The sequence below is a fragment of the Bos grunniens genome, chromosome 13 (genome assembly GCF_055505025.1).
Source record: "Bos grunniens cultivar Pamir isolate PY7600 chromosome 13, Bosgru_T2T1.0, whole genome shotgun sequence".
NCBI lineage: Eukaryota > Metazoa > Chordata > Mammalia > Artiodactyla > Bovidae > Bos > Bos grunniens.
In genome coordinates, this window is record NC_141177.1 from 24,581,186 (window position 1) to 24,601,780 (window position 20,595).

At 50.8% G+C, this 20,595-nt stretch overlaps 1 protein-coding gene across 1 annotated transcript in view; it reads right to left on the minus strand.

Moving 5' to 3' along the window:
* The window catches only part of BMP7 (bone morphogenetic protein 7), an 85,295-nt gene that overhangs the window by 24,770 nt on the left and 39,930 nt on the right, over positions 1-20,595 (minus strand). The window contains exon 3 of the mRNA XM_086330901.1: positions 3,083-3,231. Within this exon, the coding sequence (XP_086187027.1) occupies positions 3,083-3,231 (149 nt within the window). The remainder of the gene's footprint in view (positions 1-3,082; positions 3,232-20,595) is intronic.

Here is a 20,595-nt window from a genome sequence, read left to right on the forward strand (position 1 = left end):
ACTCAAAGCACAGTCTGGGGACCAGCAGCTTCTGCATCACTTGGGGGGATGTTTGGACCACAGCCTCCTCTTTGCCCCAGACCTGCTGAATCAGAATCTGCATGTTCACAAGAAGCCCAGGGGATTCCTGTGTGCCTCAGGATATGATTTTTATTTTTTAATTTTTTCTGGTATTTTCTTTTTTTTAATATAAATTTATTTATTTTAATTGGAGGTTAATTACTTTACAATATTGTATTGGTTTTGCCATACATCAACATGAATCTGCCACGGATGTACATGTGTTCCCCATCCTGAACCCTCCTCCCTCCTCCCTCCCCGTACATCCCTCTGGGTCGTCCCAGTGCACCAGCCCCAAGCGTCCAGTATCGTGCATCAAACCTGGACTGGTGATTTGTTTCATATATGATATTATACATGTTTCAATGCCATTCTCCCAAATCTCCCCACCCTCTCCCTCTCCCACAGAGTCCAAAAGACCGTTCTATACATCTGTGTCTCTTTTCCTGTCTCACATACAAGGTTATCATTACCATCTTTCTAAATTCCATATATCAGTGTTATTATACTGTATTGGTGTTTTTCTTTCTGGCTTACTTCAGTCTGTATAATAGGCTCCAGTTTCATCCACCTCATTAGAACTGATTCAAATGTTTTCTTTTTAATGGCTGAGTAATACTCCATTGTGTATATGTACCATAGCTTTCTTATCCATTCATCTGCTGATGGACATCTAGGTTGCTTCCATGTCCTGGCTATTATAAACAGTGCTGCAATGAACATTGGGCTACATGTGTCTCTTTCAATTCTGGTTTCCTTGGTATGTATGCCCAGCAGTGGGATTTCTGGGTCATAAGGCAGTTCTATTTCCAGTTTTTTAAGGAATCTCCACACTGTTCTCCATAGTGGCTGTACTAGTTTGCATGGGACCTAATTAAAATTAAAAGCTTCTGCACAACAAAGGAAACTATAAGCAAGGTGAAAAGACAGCCTTCAGAATGGGAGAAAATAATAGCAAATGAAGCAATTTACAAACAACTAATCTCAAAAATGTACAAGCAACTCCTGCAGCTCAATTCCAGAAAAATAAATGACCCAATCAAAAAATGGGCCAAAGAACTAAATATACATTTCTCCAAAGAAGACATACAGATGGCTAACAAACACATGAAAAGATGCTCAACATCACTCATTATCAGAGAAATGCAAATCAAAACCACAATGAGGTACCATTTCATGCCAGTCAGAATGGCTGCGATCCAAAAGTCTACAAGCAGTAAATGCTGGAGAGGGTGTGGAGAAAAGGGAACCCTCTTACACTGTTGGTGGGAATGCAAACTAGTACCGGACATGATTTTTTAAAGTCTTCTGTATTAACTCACTCAACCTCAGAACAACCCAATGGCCCAGGCCCTCTCATTACCTGAGTGTTGGAGATGAGGAACGGAGGCTCTGGGACATGAGGGAAATTGTCCAGTCACACAGTGAGAGAGCAGTAGGGCTGCATTCACTCCACATGCACACATACACACAAGAGCCTTTACAGAACGGGAAGCACTTTAACGGCGGAAAAACACCAGCCTCCGAGATACATTGTCAGGTGAAAAAAGCAAGGTGAAGGACACTGTGTAGACTATGCCAGTATTTGTGGGGGGAGGAAAAAGCAGACTCTATACATTTAATAGCTTAGATGCCCAGAAGGCATCCTTGAAGAGAAAGTAGCTCAGTCGTGTCCAACTCCTTGCGACCCCATGGACTATACAGTCCACGGAATTCTCCAGGCCAGAATACTGCAGTGGGTAGCCTTTCCCTTCTCCAGGGGATCTTCCCAACCCAGGGATCGAACCCAGGTCTCCTGCATTGCAGCTGAGTCACAAGGGAAGTACCCAATAACTCAGACGTAGCTGCCTCTGGGGCGCGGAACGCAGCAGCTGGAGGAAGGACGTCAGAGGGAAACTATTCAGTGTTGCACACATCTGGAACTTAAATTTTGAGCCTAGAACATGTATTGTTAATACCTATACTACAATATGGGCTTCCCTAGTGTCTCAGACAGTAAAGAATCCGCCTGCAATGCAGGAGACCCAGGTTCGATTCCTGGGTTGGGAAGATCCTCTGGAGAAGGAAATGGCAACCCACTCCAGCATTCTTGCCTGGAGAATCCCATGGACAGAGGAGCCTGGTGGGCTACAGTCCATGGGGGTCACAAAAGAGTTGGACACAGCTGAGTTACTAACACAACATAACACGCTAAAATATAAATTTTTAAAAACTGGTATAAGAAAGATGTTGCACATCCTAAAACCACCCCCACTTCATAAGAAATAGACTTTGCGGAAGGAGAAACTGGCACAGCCAGGCCCACCCTACTGCTCCACTTGCCTTCTTGTCTGCCCTTCTCAGAAAACATGGCCGTGGCATATGGGAGAGATGCTGGGGTGGGGGGGGGACAAACAGTAGCTTCTCCAAGTATTCGGGAGTCGACACTACATTCAGTCTCTTGGAAGGGGGTTCATGCCTCACACCAGTGCAATGTCCTTCACTGGGGTGATTTTGCCCTGCAGCGATCATCTGACAATGTCTAGAGACATTTTTGGTGTCACAAGTGGGAGAGGCGATTGGCTTCAAGTGGGGAGAGGCCAGGGAAACCATGAAACACCCTACAAAGCCCAAGACACCCCAGGATGTCCTGTGTCCTGAGTTTGAGGGGCCTGCGTCAGCACGGCTCAGATGTTGCATGTGCGAGCATCACTAGGGGCTCAGCTGAAGTGCAGGTTCAGATAGGGCAGGCCTGGGATGGGCCAGAGAGTCTGCATTTCTAACGGCGGGGGCCACCTGTGCTGCTTTGGAACCACACTTGGAGCAATGAGGCCTTACCCAGCCCAGCTCTGGCCAACAGTATAAATGCCATATGAAAAAGGGGTAGAGACTGCTTCCATTTGGATTAGAATGCTCGATAGGAAGTGCTGATGGGGAAGCGAGCGGAGGAAACCTGGTCCTAATAGACATGAGTTGAGCTCCCCCCAGGGTCTACAGTTGCGGGCTGCATCAGCATGAGCTGGGGTGCTGGCTGGGGACTTACCATCCAGAGTCTCCACGGACAACTGCAGGCCCAGGTTGTGCCGCGGGTTGACCACCCAGTGGTTGCTGGTGGCTGTGATATCAAAAACGAGCCAGCCCTCCTCTGAGGCCCAGAGGGTGCGGCTGTCGAGCAGGAACAGGTCGGACTCCCTGCAAGAGAGGAGAGAGACACAGGCTCCAGGTCAGCAGGTCGTGGCTTGGTCACCCCCGTCAGCCAGTCAGCCACTGGTACATGGCAGAACTTTGTGAGTGGGGGAGCTGGCAGGAGGTCCGCCAGCCCGTCCCCCGACAAAGTGCGTTCATCAGACCAAGATCCAGCCATGGAGACCCCTGATGGGAGACAGAGTGCAGAACGGGGGTAAAGAGATACACACAGGAGACAAGGAGCTGCTACGAGACAGACGTGCCCTTCAGATTTGTTGGGGGTGACAAAGGATGAGATGGTTGGATGGCATCACTGCCTCAATGGACATGGGTTTGAGCAAGCTCCGGGAGATGGTGAAAGACAGGGAAGCCTGGTGTGCTGCAGTCCATGGGGTTGCAGAGAGTCAGACACGACTGACTGAATGAACAACAACAACAATGTTGAGGGGATACTAGTGGGACAGAGCACAGGAAGGCAGGAATCCCACCATCTCCATGAGGCTAGAAGTCTCAGGGAACAGAAGTTCACCCTTGTTCACTTATTCACCACTTGCCAGGCACTGTCCCAAGAGCTTTACACACATTGTCTCATTCAGTTCTTACAACACTAAATTGTGGGGGTATTACCATCTCTGATGGATCCACGATAAAACCATGACTTGCCCAAGGTCACTTAGCCAGGAAGATGCTAGACTGGGGCTTCAGCCTGGCATCTGAGCACCAGTGCAGAGATGCTCCTTATTTCCACACTATATAATTTCTTCATGAGGCCACCAAGCATTAGGAAGTGGACCCCCAGCAAACATCATTAGTAGAGGGAGTACTTTAATTCTCTTTCTCAGATTTGTAGTAGAAAATGGTTAAAACCACAAATAACCTTGTAAGGATGGAGGGTGAATGGATGAAGATGGATGGATGGATGGATGGATGGAAGGATGGATGGATGGTGAATGATGGATGAATGGAAGAAAGATGGATGGATGGATGAATGGATTTTTACACTCCTAGATAGTAGAATTCTAGTATATGCTGCTGCTGCTAAGTCACTTCAGTCGTGTCCGACTCTGTGTGACCCTGTGGACGGCAGCCCACCAGACTCCCCCATCCCTGGGATTCTCCAGGCAAGAACACTGGAGTGGGTTGCCATTTCCTTCTCCAATGCATGAAAGTGAAAAGTGAAAGCGAAGTCGCTCAGTCGTGCCCGACTCCTAGCGACCCCATGGATTGCAGCCTACCAGGCTCCTCCATCCATGGGATTCTCCAGGCAAGAGTACTGGAGTGGGTTGCCATTGCCTTCTCACAATTCTAGTATATAAAATATCATAATGTCTCTTTTGGAACTTTTAATTATAAGAATTCGAAACAAAAATTTTGAGTCCTTTGACAGCCAGTTAGTATATTTGAGCTCCTATACTGTACCAGGCAGTGGGTACAGTGATGAACAACATCCAACCAGTTCCTGCTCCAAGGTATTGACAATCTTTTTCATGCTGGGGGGAATCTAATTTTCCTGGGAAATTACATGGCTCAGTTGGTAAAGAATCTGCCTGCAATGGAGGAGACCCAGGTTCAATCCCTGGGTCAGGAAGATTCCCCGGAGAATGAAATGGCAACCCACTCCAGTATTCTTGCCTGGGAAATGCCATGGACACAGGAGCCTGGCAGGCTACCATCCACGGGGTCGCAAAGAGTCAGACATGACTGAGCAACTGAACCACCACCACCATGCATGTGATTGAGATAAGACTTCTGAGCTTACGGACAACAAGCGGAGCCACAATACAAGACAGTGCCTTGTCTCTTAGCCAACCAAACCACAGTCTCTTGTGACTGTAGGACACTCACTGCCTCTGTAATACAGAGAGATCAGAGGAGCAAGCAAGACCTTTTAGAGCCACAGAACATTTTGAGGATGCTGTTCAACTTTCACGGCCAAACTGAATTAAGATAAGGAGACAATCTTCCGTGACCCATTTACTTCTCTTTTTTCCCGGGGCCCTTTCAGATGTAGCTTCAAAAAACTGACTTGGAGAAGGATGTTCACACAGATCCCAAATGAGAATATCCACTCTCTTCATCTCCAATTTGCCTTGATGGCTTTCCTAGCTATGGAGAGTTACCAAGACTGTCAACGAACCAGTTTGCTGCTCTCAACAATTAACAGATGAGAGAAGAAACACACTCCGAAACAATCCCCTCACTCGCTCAGGCTCCCAGGGCCCCAGCAGGAAACCGCCACACTGCAGCACAGAAGTCATCAACCTGGGTGGCGACTCTGCCAGAAAATTGTTATTTGCAGGAAAATGTGACCAGATATCCGGATAGGCCCTGATGGACAGTAAAACAATGAATAGTAACTCAGGGAACAGAATCAGGCCTTTGGAGAGAGAACGCTTTGCCAAACGATACTAAACATTCTCTTATTACAGCCGGGACACCGAGGGCCAGATGTTACAGGCGAGCGTTGACTCATTGTGAATCAACGTGCATGCGAGTGCAGTCTCCCTCCCCTGAGTCCTGGTTCGCAGTGTGTTCCAGCCTTGCTGAGAAGAGCCAAGCCTTCATGGAAGGCATTGGGACAGGACAGCCCTGTCGAGGTGGGGGAGTGGGATGCTCACACAGGCTCCGCTTTAAGACGTAGGGCTCAGCCCCAGGTTGGTCCCATGAACAGGACAGGCGGGAAATTACTCAGCAGCCATGTCCAGACAGACGGCTGGGAAAGTGCGAATTTCTCGACACCACCTGGAGCATCTCATTAGAAATCAATGGTTCTTACACCAGGAGGAACGAACAAGCCCTTTATGACATGTGTATTCACCACGAACACACCAACCTTCCTGACTCAGCCCAGGTGACAGCAGAAGCTGGACACGTCAGGGTGGGGACCCCGTGTGTGCCAAGGCACTTCAGTCATGTCCGACACTTTGCGACCCTGTAGATGGTAGCCCATCAGGCTCCTCTGTCCACGGAATTCTCCAAGCAAGAATACTGGAGTGGGTTGCCATGCCCTTCTCCAAGAGATCTTCCCAACACAAGGGCTGAATCCATGTCTTTCACAGCTCCTCAACTGGCAGATTCTTTGCCACTAATGCCACCTGGGCTTCAGGGAACCTAAATGCCCTCTCTCCCCTTTGCCACTGCTGAGAATCTAGGTGCTTTCTGTGTACCAGCTCCCTGATCTCCAACAATCAGGTTACTGTTCCCATTTTATACACAAGTAGAGTGAGGTTTCGGAGAAGGTAATGGCACCCCACTCCAGTACTCTTGCCTGGAAAATCCCATGGACAGAGGAGTCTGGTAGGCTGCAGTCCATGGGGTCGCTAAGAGTCGGACATGACTGAGCAACTTCCCTTTCACTTTTCACTTTCATGCATTGGAGCAGGAAATGGCAGCCCACTCTAGTGTTCTTGCCTGGAGAATCCCAGGGACAGGGAAGCCTGGTGGGCTTCCGTCTGTGGGGTCGCACAGAGTCAGACACGACTGAAGCGACTTAGCAGCAGCAGCAGAGTGAGGTTTAGAGAGGGGAGGACAAAAGTCCACATTGATAAACCTTGAAAGTGAGAGAACCAGGACACAGTGCTGGAAGCGTGACCTGAGGACTTGGGCACTTGAGCCCCATCACCTCCTTAACGCACCCTCTCACCAAGGGGCAAGAGATCAGAAGCGTGTTCAGTCCTGCACGATGCATGTTATTGTCACAACATTGTGGGGAGCAGAGAAAATATTAGAGAAGGGGTGTGGGATGAAGTCCAGGCAGCAGGGAAGGAAGGAAGCAAGTAGGGCAAGCCAGCTGATTGCAGAGCCTCAGTTTCCTTCTCTGTAAAATGGCCAGAATGTCCTCTCCTGCAGCAGGTGAGGGAGCTGAGGGAAGACTACTCTAAGGATAAACTCCCAAGGCTCTTGGAGCATTTCTATAGTTACTCCAAGTCATGCCAGTGTTGGTGCACAGTCCCTGCTAGACAGCAAGAAATTCTAGGATGGGGACTTTATCCTGGTCCCAGTCCTTATGTGATTTCCTAAGATCCCCAGAACAATAGACCACATGTCCACTCAAACAACGTTCACCTTTGACACCAACATTCATCAAAGTGTATCAGGATGTTCACAGTCATGCATTGTCTGCAAACATGACATCAACAATTCCTCCTCCCCCTCCCCACAAGCAGCGCTCTCATAAATCAGGAAGTCTGCTCGCACCTCTCACATCTGCAGTGACCATCTGACTCGCTGCGGACCAGTGGGAAGGAGGCCCTGCCATGTCCAGGGCAAGAATGCAACAGGCTTCTTGGATCTGCTCTGCTGCCCACTGGACTGGCAACCCTGACTCCTCTACTGCAGAGAAGGCACGGAAGGGGAACAGGGCAGCAGCTGTGGAGGAGGAGGGTCTATGAGGGGAGAAAGAGACAGAAACCAAATCAGCCCTCATGGGAGGTGCATCTAGGGTGTTCCGGCCCCAGCCGAGCTCCCAGCTTCACTGGGGACTACAACAGACGCTACCAATAGTAGAAAAACTGCCCGGCTGAGCCCTGCCCAAATTCCTGAGCAATTAAACGATTGTTGTTCTAGCCACCGCATTGTGGGTGGCTTGTTCACCACAGAGATAGAACCCAAACAACAGTCACACTGTTCAGAACAGAAAAATGGACAACTAACCTTAATCTACTGAGAGGGACAGACGAGTGAAAACAGAGAGCACACCCCACTGCTTCACAGCTCCATCAAAGCATGTACTTGTTGACAACGGGGATATATGGTATTAAGTAAGAAGGTGTCATAAACAGGATGTGTAATTTGCAAATTTCTGGGAAAATACAATATGCTAACATTGGTTAAGAAAAAAGAAATAGAAAATTTGAGTCAAGTTACTAAATATGTACTAGTGAATTGACATAGGAGTAAAACACCTTCCCCAATCCACACCCAGATGCTTTGATACTGTATTTTTACCAAATTCACCAAATTATTAAGAGAAAATTGCTTCTTATAAAAACTGGTCAAGAAAACACAAGAGGCAAATTGAGAAGCTATATTGTAAAGCTAGCATGATTCCAAAGGTGGAGAAGGCCAATTTGAATAGACATTTCTTTAAAGATACACAAATGGCCAGGGAACACACAGACAGAGGGTCAACATCATTAGCCACTGCTGTTGTTGTTTAGTCACTAAGTCCTGTCCAGCTCTTTGCAACCTCATGGGCTGTAGCCCCCCAGGTTCCTCTGTCCAAGAATTCTCCAGGCAAGAACACTGGAGTGGGTTGCCATTTCCTACTCCAGGGAATCTTCCTGACCCAGGGATCGAACTAGCATCACCTGTGTCTCCTACTACTGAACCACCAGGGAAGCCCCTTAAACAGCACAACTCTGAATATACTAAAAACTAATGAATAATACGTTTTACGAGGTTGACTGGATGATGGTATGTGAATTATATCTCAGTGAAGCCATATTTTAAAAAGTGAATAAAGCCAACCTAAGTTCAAAATATAGAGCACAGTGTCATGATGCTAACAACTTTTTCTAAGCTGGCACACCTACACGTGGGGAACCTAAACACAAATACTCCGGAGCTGCAGCAACAGTTCCTTCTGAAGGGTGTTTCTCTCCGCTACACACACATCAACGTTGGCTCAAGTCACCAAGCACCATCTGTTTCTCAAAGAAGTGAGACAGTACGAGTTTGCGTATTTCCATGTTTTACTGGGTCAGTGGAGCAAACCCCGGCACGGTGGCTGGCCTGGCTTCACCTCCTCTTTGGTGTGGGGACAGTTCTGCCCACTCCTCCAGGCTCATAGGGGCAGCCGGGCTGGTGAACTAATTTAACCTACCAATGAAAGAAACACCAGAAGACCCCAAAAGCAGATTTCTCCCCTCCCGAAACCCAGGCTCCCCCAAATCCTTGCTCTGTGTGAGACACAAACCACCAGTGATCCCAACTCTGTGGCGGGGAGGGCTGTCAATATTTAACCGCCGGCCTGGGGACAGAGTGGGCTTCCCTGGTGGCTCAGATGGCAAAGAGTCTGATTGTAATACAGGAGATATTAGTTCGATTCCCGCGTCAGGAAGATCCCCTGGAGAAGAGAATGGCAATCCACTCCAGTATTCTTGCCTGGAGAATTCCATGGACAGAGGAGCCTCGTGGGCTATGGTCCCTGGGGTGGTAAAGAGTCTGAAACAACTGCATACCTAACACTCACTTTTCACTGGGGTCAGAGTACTGCTGGGGCTTGCAGGCTCCCCCTCCCAGGGACACCCAGGAGAGTACCTGAAATCTAACCCACAGCGGGAAGCAGGAGAAGCCCATGCCATCACCTGACCCAGTTTCCAGCATCTCAACCCACCTCCCTCTGGAAAGTCCTACTATGACAGAAAAGTGGATATTTTAAAATCTCCAGCGTGGGAAGGTGGAAAGTCCTTTTCTTTCCACCCCTTCCCTGCCTTTTTTTTTTTTTTTTCCTGCCCTGTGGTTCCTTAGAGACTATTTAGAGACTGTGATCTCAAGGAGGGCCTTTGCCCACGACCCATTCCTGGAGCAGTAGAGCCCCACGCAGGATGCAAGATGCCAACCACTCCACCCAGGGCCTCAGAGAAATCATTAACACTTTGCACACACTTAGCTCCTGGGAACACAAGCCTGAAACTGGCAGGATGGGAAGCCTGAGGATTCCTCTGGCCCCTGGGCTCTGCAGGGAGGAGCGAGAGCTATGGTCCAGGGACTGTGAGTGCATCTCACCTGAGGACAAGTAAACCCTGAGGAAGGACCCTCAGGGTGAGCAAGACAAAGGAAAGCATCAGATTCGAGGGGTGAGGCTGTCCAGGGAGGTCATTCCTTGAAAAGTGTCTCCTGAGGGAGGCCAGAAAGGTGAGCAGGGCTGATGAAGCTCAGGGAAGGAAGCGTGTTCCAACAGAGGGAACAGAATGTGCAAAATCTCATGAGAGAGGCAACCGTGGAGGGGCTGTGGGAGCTCGGTGAGCACAGGGGCGGGTGGTGGCACGAACCTGCACGGCAGCCTCCAGCCACGGGAAGGTTCCGATGCTGGGAGAGCTGGGCGGCTGGCAAGTTTTAAGCAGGGAATGGAAATAATTGGCTTTGGGTAGACTCTCCATAGGGCTTCCCAGGTGGCTCAGTGGTAAAGAATCCACCTGCCGATGCAGGAAACTCAGCTTTGATCCTTGGGTTGGGAAGATCCCCACTCCAGTATTCTTGTCTGGAGAACCCCAAGGACAGAGGAGCCTGGCAGGCTACAGTCCATAGGGTTCACAAAGAGTCAGACATGGCTGAGCACTAAGCACAGCACACAGACTCTCCCTCAGCCCTGCTCTGACCCTCACCCTCACCCTCACCCTGTGGCTCTTTGGGAAACTGCAGGGCTGGACATTTTACTTTTAAAACCCTACATGTTGTAAATGGTTTCTGGGCCTCGTGAACACTCCTCAGAAGGCAGTAAGCGATGGAGAGGCCAGAGCTTTCCCAGACTAATTCGATGTCACGGAGGGGGAGCAGGCGATGGCGCTGCTAAGGATGAGTCAGGCTGGGAAGGCAGCAGCCCCGCCACCATGCACCTGGAGTCTGCCGGCAAACATCAGCCCTGCAGGGAAGCGCGGAAGGAGATCAAAGGAGCCCACAGAGGAAGTGGGGCGTGGCTGCCCTGAGGCTCTCGGTCCTGGGAGTGCCCCTCTGGGCAGGGGAGGACCCAGCCCAGATCCCAGCACCCCACTGGGCTTCAGGGAATGCCCCATCTCTCTTCCAAGTCACCCAGACAGTCCCTGGTGACCCCAGGACGGGAAGATGAAGTCAGGGAGGTCTAAGGCTTTTTTTAAACACTTTTTTTTCTTAAGGCTGCGCCTATCCAGGAAGCCTAAAATTAAGTCATTTGGGGGAGAAAGGTGGAAAAATACACACACTAAAGCACAATATCCTCCCACAGCCAGAGCACGAGTCACCAGCCCACAGCTTCGCCACCCCCAGGACTGTCTGTCTATCTGTCTCTGTCTCCCTCCTCTCTTCCCTTCCCCATCCACCTACCAGGGCATTCACAGGAGGGTGAAGGACACTCCTTCCCAGAGCCCAAGAGGCCTATGTTATCAAAGTCAGGACACAGATCAGCAGCCATTAAGGTCTGGGTCTCCGTTGCCCCGTGTGCAAGAGGAAGGGTTGCAGTTTGCCAAACTCTCAGAAACAGTCTCCTACAAATAAAGTATTAAGAGAGGAAAATCAACAGGTTGAAGACCACAAAGTTCTGTATTCAAATAAGACCAGAAAGCACCAAGAACAAGCACCAGAAGGCACTAAGAGATTTCACGATGCACATCAGCTCTTGAGAGGTTCTGAGAGATCCTGGACTATAAAGAAACTATATATAGTTCTTTGGACTATAAAGAAACTATATATAGTTCTTTGGACTATAAAGAAAGCTGAGCACTGAAGAATTGATGGTTTTGAACTGTGGTGTTGGAGGAGACTCTTGAGAGTCCCTTGGACTGCAAGGAGATCAAACCAGTCCATCCTAAAGGAAACCAGTCCTGAACATTCATTGGAAGGACTGATGCTGAAGCTGAAACTCCAATACTTTGGCGACCTGATGGGAAGAACTGAGTCATTGGAAAAGACCCTGATGCTGGGAAAGATTGAAGGTGGGAGGAGAAGGGGATGACAGAGGATGAGATGGTTGGATGGCATCATCAACTCAATGAACATGAGTTTGAAAAAGCTCTGGGATTTGGTGATGGACAGGGAAGCCTGGCACACTACAGTCCATGGGGTGGCAAAGAGTTGGACATGACTGAGTGACTGAACTGAGAGATCCTGCTGCAAAGCACTGTCTCCTCTGGCCATGAAGAGTGATTACAGAGGCTCTGAACTTATGTACACATGCAGATCATGGGGGCCGGCAGTGGAGAGCGATGAGGACTGGAACTAAAAATGGGATGCAGCTACCAGCTGGAGAAAACAGCCAGGAGGTCTAAGTGGAGCTCAAGATTCTCCCCAGGGTAGATCATACTCTGAGGAGGTCAGGGATGTAGAATTGTGAAGTAAGGCTTTGGGTCCTAGGAAAGTTGAAATCAAATCACAGCAGAGTGATCTTGGGAAGGCTCTTCTGTTTGTAAAGTGGAGATAGCAATGAGCACTATTCTAAGGATGCATTAACTGAGTTCAGTTGAGATGCCTGCATGGAGCTGAAGGCTCAAGGCTCCAGGATACAGCAGGGCTCACTCACAACCACATCGTTCTGCCCCTCTGAGAGGCAGCAGTCTTAGAACAGGCCTGGCATGGAAATGGCCCATTGAACCCCATGATACCTAAGAGGCAAGTCCTGTTGTCCCTTTCACAGGAAGGAGAGTGAGGTTCAGGGCAGCTCACAGAGCTCCTGGGGTGGAGGGAGAGCAGCCACCTAGAGGAAGCTCAGCATCTTCTTTCCACCCTTCTGGCCCCTCCCTGCTTCCGTCCCAGCAGCCCTGCTGGGCCTTCAGAACCTCCATTCTGAACAGATCACCGCCCTGCTCTAAGCCCTTTATTAGCTCTTAGAATAAGAAAGCCAAATTCCCCAGTGTTTCATAAAAAAAGGAGAGGCTGTAACTGCTGGTCCAAACTGGGAAACACTGGGGAGAAAAAGGAGGCACTGTTAACTCCAGGTGGGCACAGGGGGGCATTTTATCACCCTTCCTATAGGCTCTGGGGGGGTCTGGTCCCCCTCCCTCTCCAACACCTCTTGCCACCCCACTGTTCTTCTGTCTGCCCCCCAGGGCTCCAGCCACCCCAGCCTCCTTTCAAGCTTTCATCTGGGCCAGATTCCGCCCACTCCAGGCCATGGTCCATGCTGTTCCCACTGCCTGGAACACTGTTCCCTGTCCTTTTACCTCTGTCACACCTGGACACCCTGCAACCCCCCAGGGAAGCCCCTGCCTGATGGGCGCATCCTCTTCCAGCCTCACAGCCTCTCCTTTGCGGCACTCAGGTTGGAGCTGAAATGTGCTTGTATGGTTCTCAGGTTTTCCTCTCACCCCAACACACTGTAAGCTCCTCGGTGGCAGGAACCAGTCCTGCTTTGCTTACCTCTGTTGGAGTCCCAGGATCTAGCAACCAACACAGCACACAGTAGGTTTCAAAGACCTTTGAATGAAGGTGCTGCTAACTGGAGTTTCGTTTCAGGCAAGGAGGTTTTCTGGTGTCACTTTCTGTAGTTTTATGTTACCCAAAAAAAGGAAGAGTGAGCGTTCTTTCTAACGATTCAAGTGCCTCTGGGCTTCTCTGGTGGCAAAGCGGTAAAGAATCTGCCTGCAGTGAAGGAGACATGGGTTTGATTCCTGGGTCGGGAAGATCCCCTGAAGGAGGAAGTGGCAACTCACTCCAGTATTCTTGTGTTGGAAATTCCATGGACAGAGGAGCCTGGTGGGCTATAGTCCGTGGGGTCGCAAAGAGTCAGACACGACTGAGCAACTGAGTGCACACCCACACAGGTGCCTCCAGAGACGGATTTACCTCCACCTCGCTGGGCCTCGGGCCACCATCCACTCCATACCCACTGGGAGTCTTCTTCCAGCTCAGGGGCACCAGGCTGCCTGGTAACACAGGCTGGTCCGTGCCCAGGCACCTCCACGTCCCCCACCTTGCACAGGGCCTGCCTGGGTAGTCACAGGGTGGCCAAATCACCCCCAGCCCATCCCAGTTGGAGGCTGCCTGGCCGCCTAGGCTTCACCTCCTCCACTTCTGTGTCCTCAGCCCTCGGTCAAGATTAGCTCCTTGATCTGCATGTTGTCAGGAGAAACCCAGAGGACATAGACAGGCAGGGGACCTCGACTAGAAAGAAAGTCAACCTCCAGTTTACTTTGGGACCCAACTCTTGTTCCTGCTTACTTAAGATTCCAGGGTTTGGGCCACAGAATTCCCAGAAAACTGGTGGTCTGGAATTCTGTTCACCCTGGGTATGGTCCCTACAGAAACCAAACACTGAGAAGTGAGCCATGCTGGGTATTTCAGAGCTCAGAGGTGAGACATAAAGGCCCCTGGGTGCTCCCAGAACAACCAGGCCTTGTGGGGCACGTTGTGGAGCTCTGAGACGGGAAATCCCACGCGCCAGGCAGCTGCCTGCGTCTGGCATCCCGGGGGCGGGTGGGCGAGACGCCGAGCATGGGAGACTCATCTTTCGAGACTTTCCCCAGTTGCTCCATTTCCTCCAGCCTCCAGCTCCAGCCCGAAATAGCACAAGGTAAATTCAGCCTCCTTCACGCACACACTCAAGGAATAAACAAACACACTCATGTTGGGTCATCTTTCCTACCTATTTTTTCCCCCCCAAAAAAAAGAACCACAGGCTGTTTTAAGATTCCAAACCCAGACGCAAAAAAAGTTAAGTGAAGCTGGGAAAAAGGAAATGAACTCAGCAATGGAGTTTGCAGACAGAGCAAGTGTTGTGAGGACCACAGTCCAGGTTTTCAAAAACAAAGACCAGATCGCGATGCAGAGCAGGGAGGGGTGCTGAGAGGTGACAGGGAGCGGGCAGGCTGAGGACACACCCCTGTGCCAAGCATCACATGTGCCTTATGCCACTGTACCCCTGCCAGCCCTACCAGGTGGGCACACTTGTCCTCTGTTATATTTTGTCCCTCCCCTAGGAGAAGATAAACGGTAAAGTGTCTGCCTGCAATGGGGGAGATCCGGGTTCGATCCCTGGGTCAGGAAGATCCCCTGGAGAAGGAAATGGCAACCCACTCCAGTATGCTTGTCTGGAAAATCCCATGGACAGAGGAGCCTGGTAGGCTATAATCTGTGGGGTCACAAAGAGTCAGACACGACTGAGTGACTTCACTTTCTTTCTTTCAGGAGAAGATCCTGAGTCAAAGGCTTGAATGCAAGTGGTTTGTCTGAGAAGTGACCCCAGGAACCACCAGGAAGGGGGTGGGAAGTAAGGCAGGGATGGAAAGAGGTCAAAACATGAAGCTGTGGGCATCTGGGGCTCACATCCGCCAGGCGCCCCCGGACGCTGTCTGAACACAGCTCTGCGTGGTACTTCCTGGGGCATGAGGAGGCTGGAGTCAACATCCACTTGCCGTTGCCCACCTGCGATGGACGGATGCTCCGGGGGCTTGACTCTGCAGTGGGTTGCCTGCATCCGGGGGTCAGAGAAAGCCCCAGGGCAGGAGAGGGCGGTGCCGAGCAGAAGCATCTAGACTGCGGCTCCAGCCAGCCATCACAGGGAGGAGGCCTTGTCCCAGGTCACAGCTGGCGAGGTCAACACAGCAGGAGTGCCCATCCTGGGCAGCCAGGGACTCCATCCCCGTGATGATCTATAGGGGGCGCCTGTGGGCGTGGGACCTTGGAGAGAAGACCCAGGGATGAAGGGGAAGCTGGTGGGTGGTCCCTCTTACAGGAATCAAGACTACAGACCTCATGGATTCTTCTCCTAGGAAGAAGGAGGGATGTGCCGCGAGCCCTGCATGTGTGAAAGTCACTCAGTCATGTCCGACTCTTTGTGACCCCACGGACTGTACAGTCTATGAAATTCTCCAGGCCAGAATACTGCAGTGGGTAGCCTTTCCCTTCTCCAGGGTATCTTCCCAACCCAGGGATCGAACCCAGGGCTCCCACATTGCAGACAGATTCTTTACCAGCTGAGCTACAAGGGGAAGCCCAAGAATACTGGAGTGGGTAGCCTTTCCCTTCTCCAGGAGATCTTCCCAACCCAGGAATTGCACCAGGGTCTCCTGCATGGCAGGTAGATTCTTTACCAGCTGAGCTGTGAGGGAAGCCCCCCCTGCATGTGTAATGCTGGGAGACGTTCTCCAGGGGCTCTGCTGGAAGACGCTCTCCAAGGAGACACTCCATTCTTCTTCCTTCGACAAGGACTGGCTTCTCTGGGAGCTGCTCCTTCGAATGCTTGTCCCACCTGAAAACCTGACTCACAAACCACCCCGCACCCCTATTCCCCTGGCCTGTGGACCCAACCCTGGAGCCAAAGGTTGAGCCCAAATCCCTCACCCACAGCATTAAGGGGAAATGAGACATCTGCTTTCGGACCCAAGTGTCATCTTTAAAAGTCCCTAACTAGGCTCTGAGGAAGAGCCCCCAAAATTTAAAGTCCTACCCCCTTAAAGGCTCTCACCATCTAGTTTTCACTCAAGAAGAGGAACCACAGGATGTGTGTCAGGCACCAGGGGTGCAATGGTCGAAGGCCCCAGAGGCCACAGGCTGAGGACCTGGCGATCTTGACCACCTGCGTGCAGATTTGGAGGATGCGGGTGTCGAGTTGGATTTTGAAAGAGGTCAGGTTGAGACAGATGAGCAACAGTAGCAGAGGATTATGACTAAGTGCTCTGTCTAAAGCTGGTTGATTGTCATTGTCACCAGGAAAAAGCAAGGTATAAGAAACCCACAGGCAAGAGGTGCCCAAGCAGACGTGACGACCAAATGTCATGTAATGTCGTAGAGCGGAAGAAGGACACTGAGAAAAAAACAAGAAAACCTGGGTCAATTATTGACTTCAGTTCATAATAATAATGCGTCAACATTGGTTCCTTCAATATAGCAAATGCACCAAACTCATGAATGTCATTGGGCTTCCCAGGTGGCTCAATGGTAAAGAATCCATCTGCCAGTGCAGGAGAGACAAGAAGACACAGGATCAGTCCTTGGATGGGGAAGATCCCCTGAAGGAGGACATGGCAACCCACTCCAGTATTCCTGACTGGGAAATTCAGGACAAAGGAGCATGTCAGGCTACAGTCCCCCGGGTCACAAAGAGTCACACATGACTGAAGCAACTTAGCACACATGCGTACATATGGGGGATCTTAGCTCCCTGACCAGGGATCGAACCATACCCCTGCAGTGGAGGGCAAAGTCTTAACCACTGGACCACCAGGGAAGATCCACTCCTCCAATTGCCCCCAAATGCCCAAAGACCTGGGTACTATCGAGGGAAAAGAAGAAAATGGTGCTGTTGCAGGCTGGCAATTGGAAGACAAAGGAGGAGCCAATGTTTGGAAGCATGCTGAGCATTTACCCAAGTGCCAACTTCCACCCTGAACTTGAAATAACCAAGGGCTTCCTTAGTCATGGTTGACTCCTTTAAAACATCCCCTTCCTGGTGAGCCTGCATTTCCCATCCTTACTGAGTTCACATCTGAACAGGCACTTTTCTTCCCAGCTACAGATGACTGCTCATGACCAAATTGAAAAATATTAATTCTCTCTGTCTCCTGCCAAAAAGGCTAAAGCAATTACAGGCCCTGATATGAAACACAGATGTTAATACATTTGGAAAAACAGACTCCTATGGACGAGCAGAGGTCCAAGTATGAAGTGCTTTTGGAATTAAAGCACCGGGATCAAGTTATACAGCCAGCCCCCAATACTGAAGCCCATTCTTCCAAAATTCATTCCAGCATAGGGAACCCAGGGCCAGGGCATACAGGCTGACATGTCCCCTACTTGCAAACAAGAACCAACCCACCCTTGGGTACCCACTGGCACACAAACTCAAAATAATATAATTATAATCATCAGAGGGAAACTTCCCTGGGATCGAAAAGTATTATAATTATGCGCAATTTTCACTTTTTGGAAATTGGGCTCAGATGCTGAAGAAAGATTGCAAGAGAGGTGTTCTCGGGTTTCAGTTCTGGAAGAGAGAACACATTGGAAGGTTTGCGAGGATGGACGGGCCCAAGGCTGGATGCTCGGGAAGTGAGAGAGGGGCACCAGCAGGTACCTGTTTCACATAGCCTTGTGCCAGCCACTACGTCTGGTGCTAAGACTCCTCGTGAAAGACGCTGCTACCGTCAGTCCATTCAGGAAGCCCACGGCTAGGAGGCTAGATCCCTCTAGCTCCATTCATGCTTATGTGTCTCACTGAGCACCTACTGTATGCCAGGTTCCAGGCACACAAGATGGAACAGTGAGCAAAGCGCACCAGACGCCTGTCCTCATGGAGAGTTCGTCCCTGGCTCTGCTTCTGGGTCACCATGATGGTCTCCACGCTCCCACTCAGATCTTCGCTGATGAGGCTCATGGGGGCTCACGAGCCACTCGAGTCCATGTGGATCCCAAGCCCTTGGTCTTTACTGACTGTCCACACAGCATTTCTGAGACAAGCAGGGCAGCTCTTCTGTCTTCTCAACCTCAGTTCCCTTGTGCAGAAAATGTTTCCCTCCCATTACCCAATTCCTAGGATTGCCATGAAGAGAAAGGGATGTGTGTATCCACCAGCCAAGGAGGAAAAACAGATATGATCGGGGACAGATACAAACGTCCTTTCCTTAATCCCTAACCCGCTACTGTGCCTCAGTTCCCTTGCCTGCAAAATGGGGTGAATGGTGGTACCCGCCTCGGGGGCTTGGGAAGGACAGTGACAGCACACTGCGTGCCCTGAGCGTCAGCTTTGTCATCGTCACCGTCAGGCAAAGACAGACACCTCTTCCCTCAGTTCGCAGAGGTGTTACCCAAACCGGAGCGTGCAGATTACATCGCGAATTCGGAAGACATCAGCCAAACGAACAAGATGTAAAGAAGTGGCCCTTTCTATGAGGTGGGTCTGCAAGGGGCTGCCTCATGGGACACTTGATCACCTTGACCTTTGCATTCATTAAGCATTCAATCCATGCAGTGACAGGAACAGGGCAGAGAAGCAACTCCTTATAAAGTCTCCTCAGCATCTCTATTTAGAATCTTCTCTCCCAGAAAGGTGTCTCAGCTGCCACCTGCTCACTCTGCGGAATCCGACACCAGTAAAGCATTGTCCTGGGAGAGGAGGCAGGGCAGGAGTCTCCACCCGCACTGAATGGATGATAGGACTCCCACAAGGTCCCTCAGATCCTCAAAGAAGCAGGAAAGAACAAGGAACAAGTCCACTCTGGGGATACTCAGACTTGTTACATCAGAATTCTGAGGTGGAGGGGGTTGGGGGACGGGGGTGGACCCAGCATTTGAAATTTTACTTGATGCCTGGTTTTGAATTTCACCTTTAGTGTGTGGCCTCGGGAAGGTCATCTGACCTCTCTGTGCCCCAGTGACCCCATCCACAAAATGGGAAAATAAGACATCCTGAGGATGTCGTGAAGACTTAGAGAGGGCAACTTGGAAGCACTCGACGCAGAGAATTTGCCACCACTGACTTGTGTCTTGCCCTGTGAAGCCAGTTTGGGGATGAGTTACAAAAGGAAATGGAAGGCACAAAGGCTTTAAAAGGCACCAAGGCCCACATTGGCCCTGGTCCACAGGACAGGGGGCCAACAGACAAGTGGTCCCGGGCTGCAGAGCAAGGCAGGCCAGCTGCGACTTGACCAGCACAGCTTGAGCCCGACACAGCTTGTTCCACTCAGTGGGGGAACTGCTGGATGCAGGTTTTTTTTCCAGTGCAATCCCTCTGGGCACGTGAGTAGACCCCAAGGGCCCCTGAGTCCTGCTGAAGCTGCTCTGAGCTGGGATTCGGAAGAGGCCCTGGAGGAAGGTGGCCAGGAGTGCCTGGGTGCCCTGGACCAGGCTGCTGTCCCCTGACTTTCTAGGACATTTCAGCCATGCCTGGACAGCCAGTGCTCCCTCTTTGCCCTCTGGGAAGCTGAACCAGCAACTCCCAAGAAAACAGCTCAAAACCAGAGCTCACACCCTGGGGCGGAGGTACTGTGGTGCGAGGTGAAAGCCAGGAGACGCAGAACCAGGCACGTAGGCCCTCTGTGGGAGCAAGAATACTTCAGGAGCTCCCGGAAACCTCTACAAGCAGCGCCCAGCAGGACCTCTCCATTCAGCCTGCCCCTGCCCCTGTGCCACGGAGCAGTCAGTCAGTCAGGGCCTGGTCCACACTCGGGCTCAGTCCTCTGGGAAGGAGACAGTCTTCTCTGAGAGACCGAGCCAAGAGGAGTCCAGGGGCCTGGGCTAGAAGAAATCTCTCCCCCTTGCTCTCCTGGGCATGTGTGACGGCCCACAGAGGAGGGAGAAGAGAGAGCTCAGACAACTGTTCTCAGTTTGGGCTACACCTGGGAGTTTAAAAAATCCTGATGCCTAGCCGTACCCCAAACCTCAGTCGTGTACTGAGTATGTACATACTTTGCGACCCCTTGGACAGGGCTCCTCTGTTCATGGAATTTTCCAGGCAAAAATACTGGATTGAGTTGCCATTTCCTCCTCCAGGGGATCTTCTTCACCCAGGGATTGAACCTGCGTCTCCTGCATTGGCAGGCGGATTCTTTACCATTGAGCTGCCTGGGAGGCCTGGTTATGCAGGTGATTCTAATGAACAGCCAAGGGTCAGGACCACAGCCGGGAACTGGGAGTCACCCTGTTTGAGCCTCTTTCCTCCAAGGTGCTGCTGTGACCGAGAACTCAAGCCCTGGAATCCAAGAGACCTGAGGCTGAGTCCCAGCTCTGCCCTGTTGGAACTGT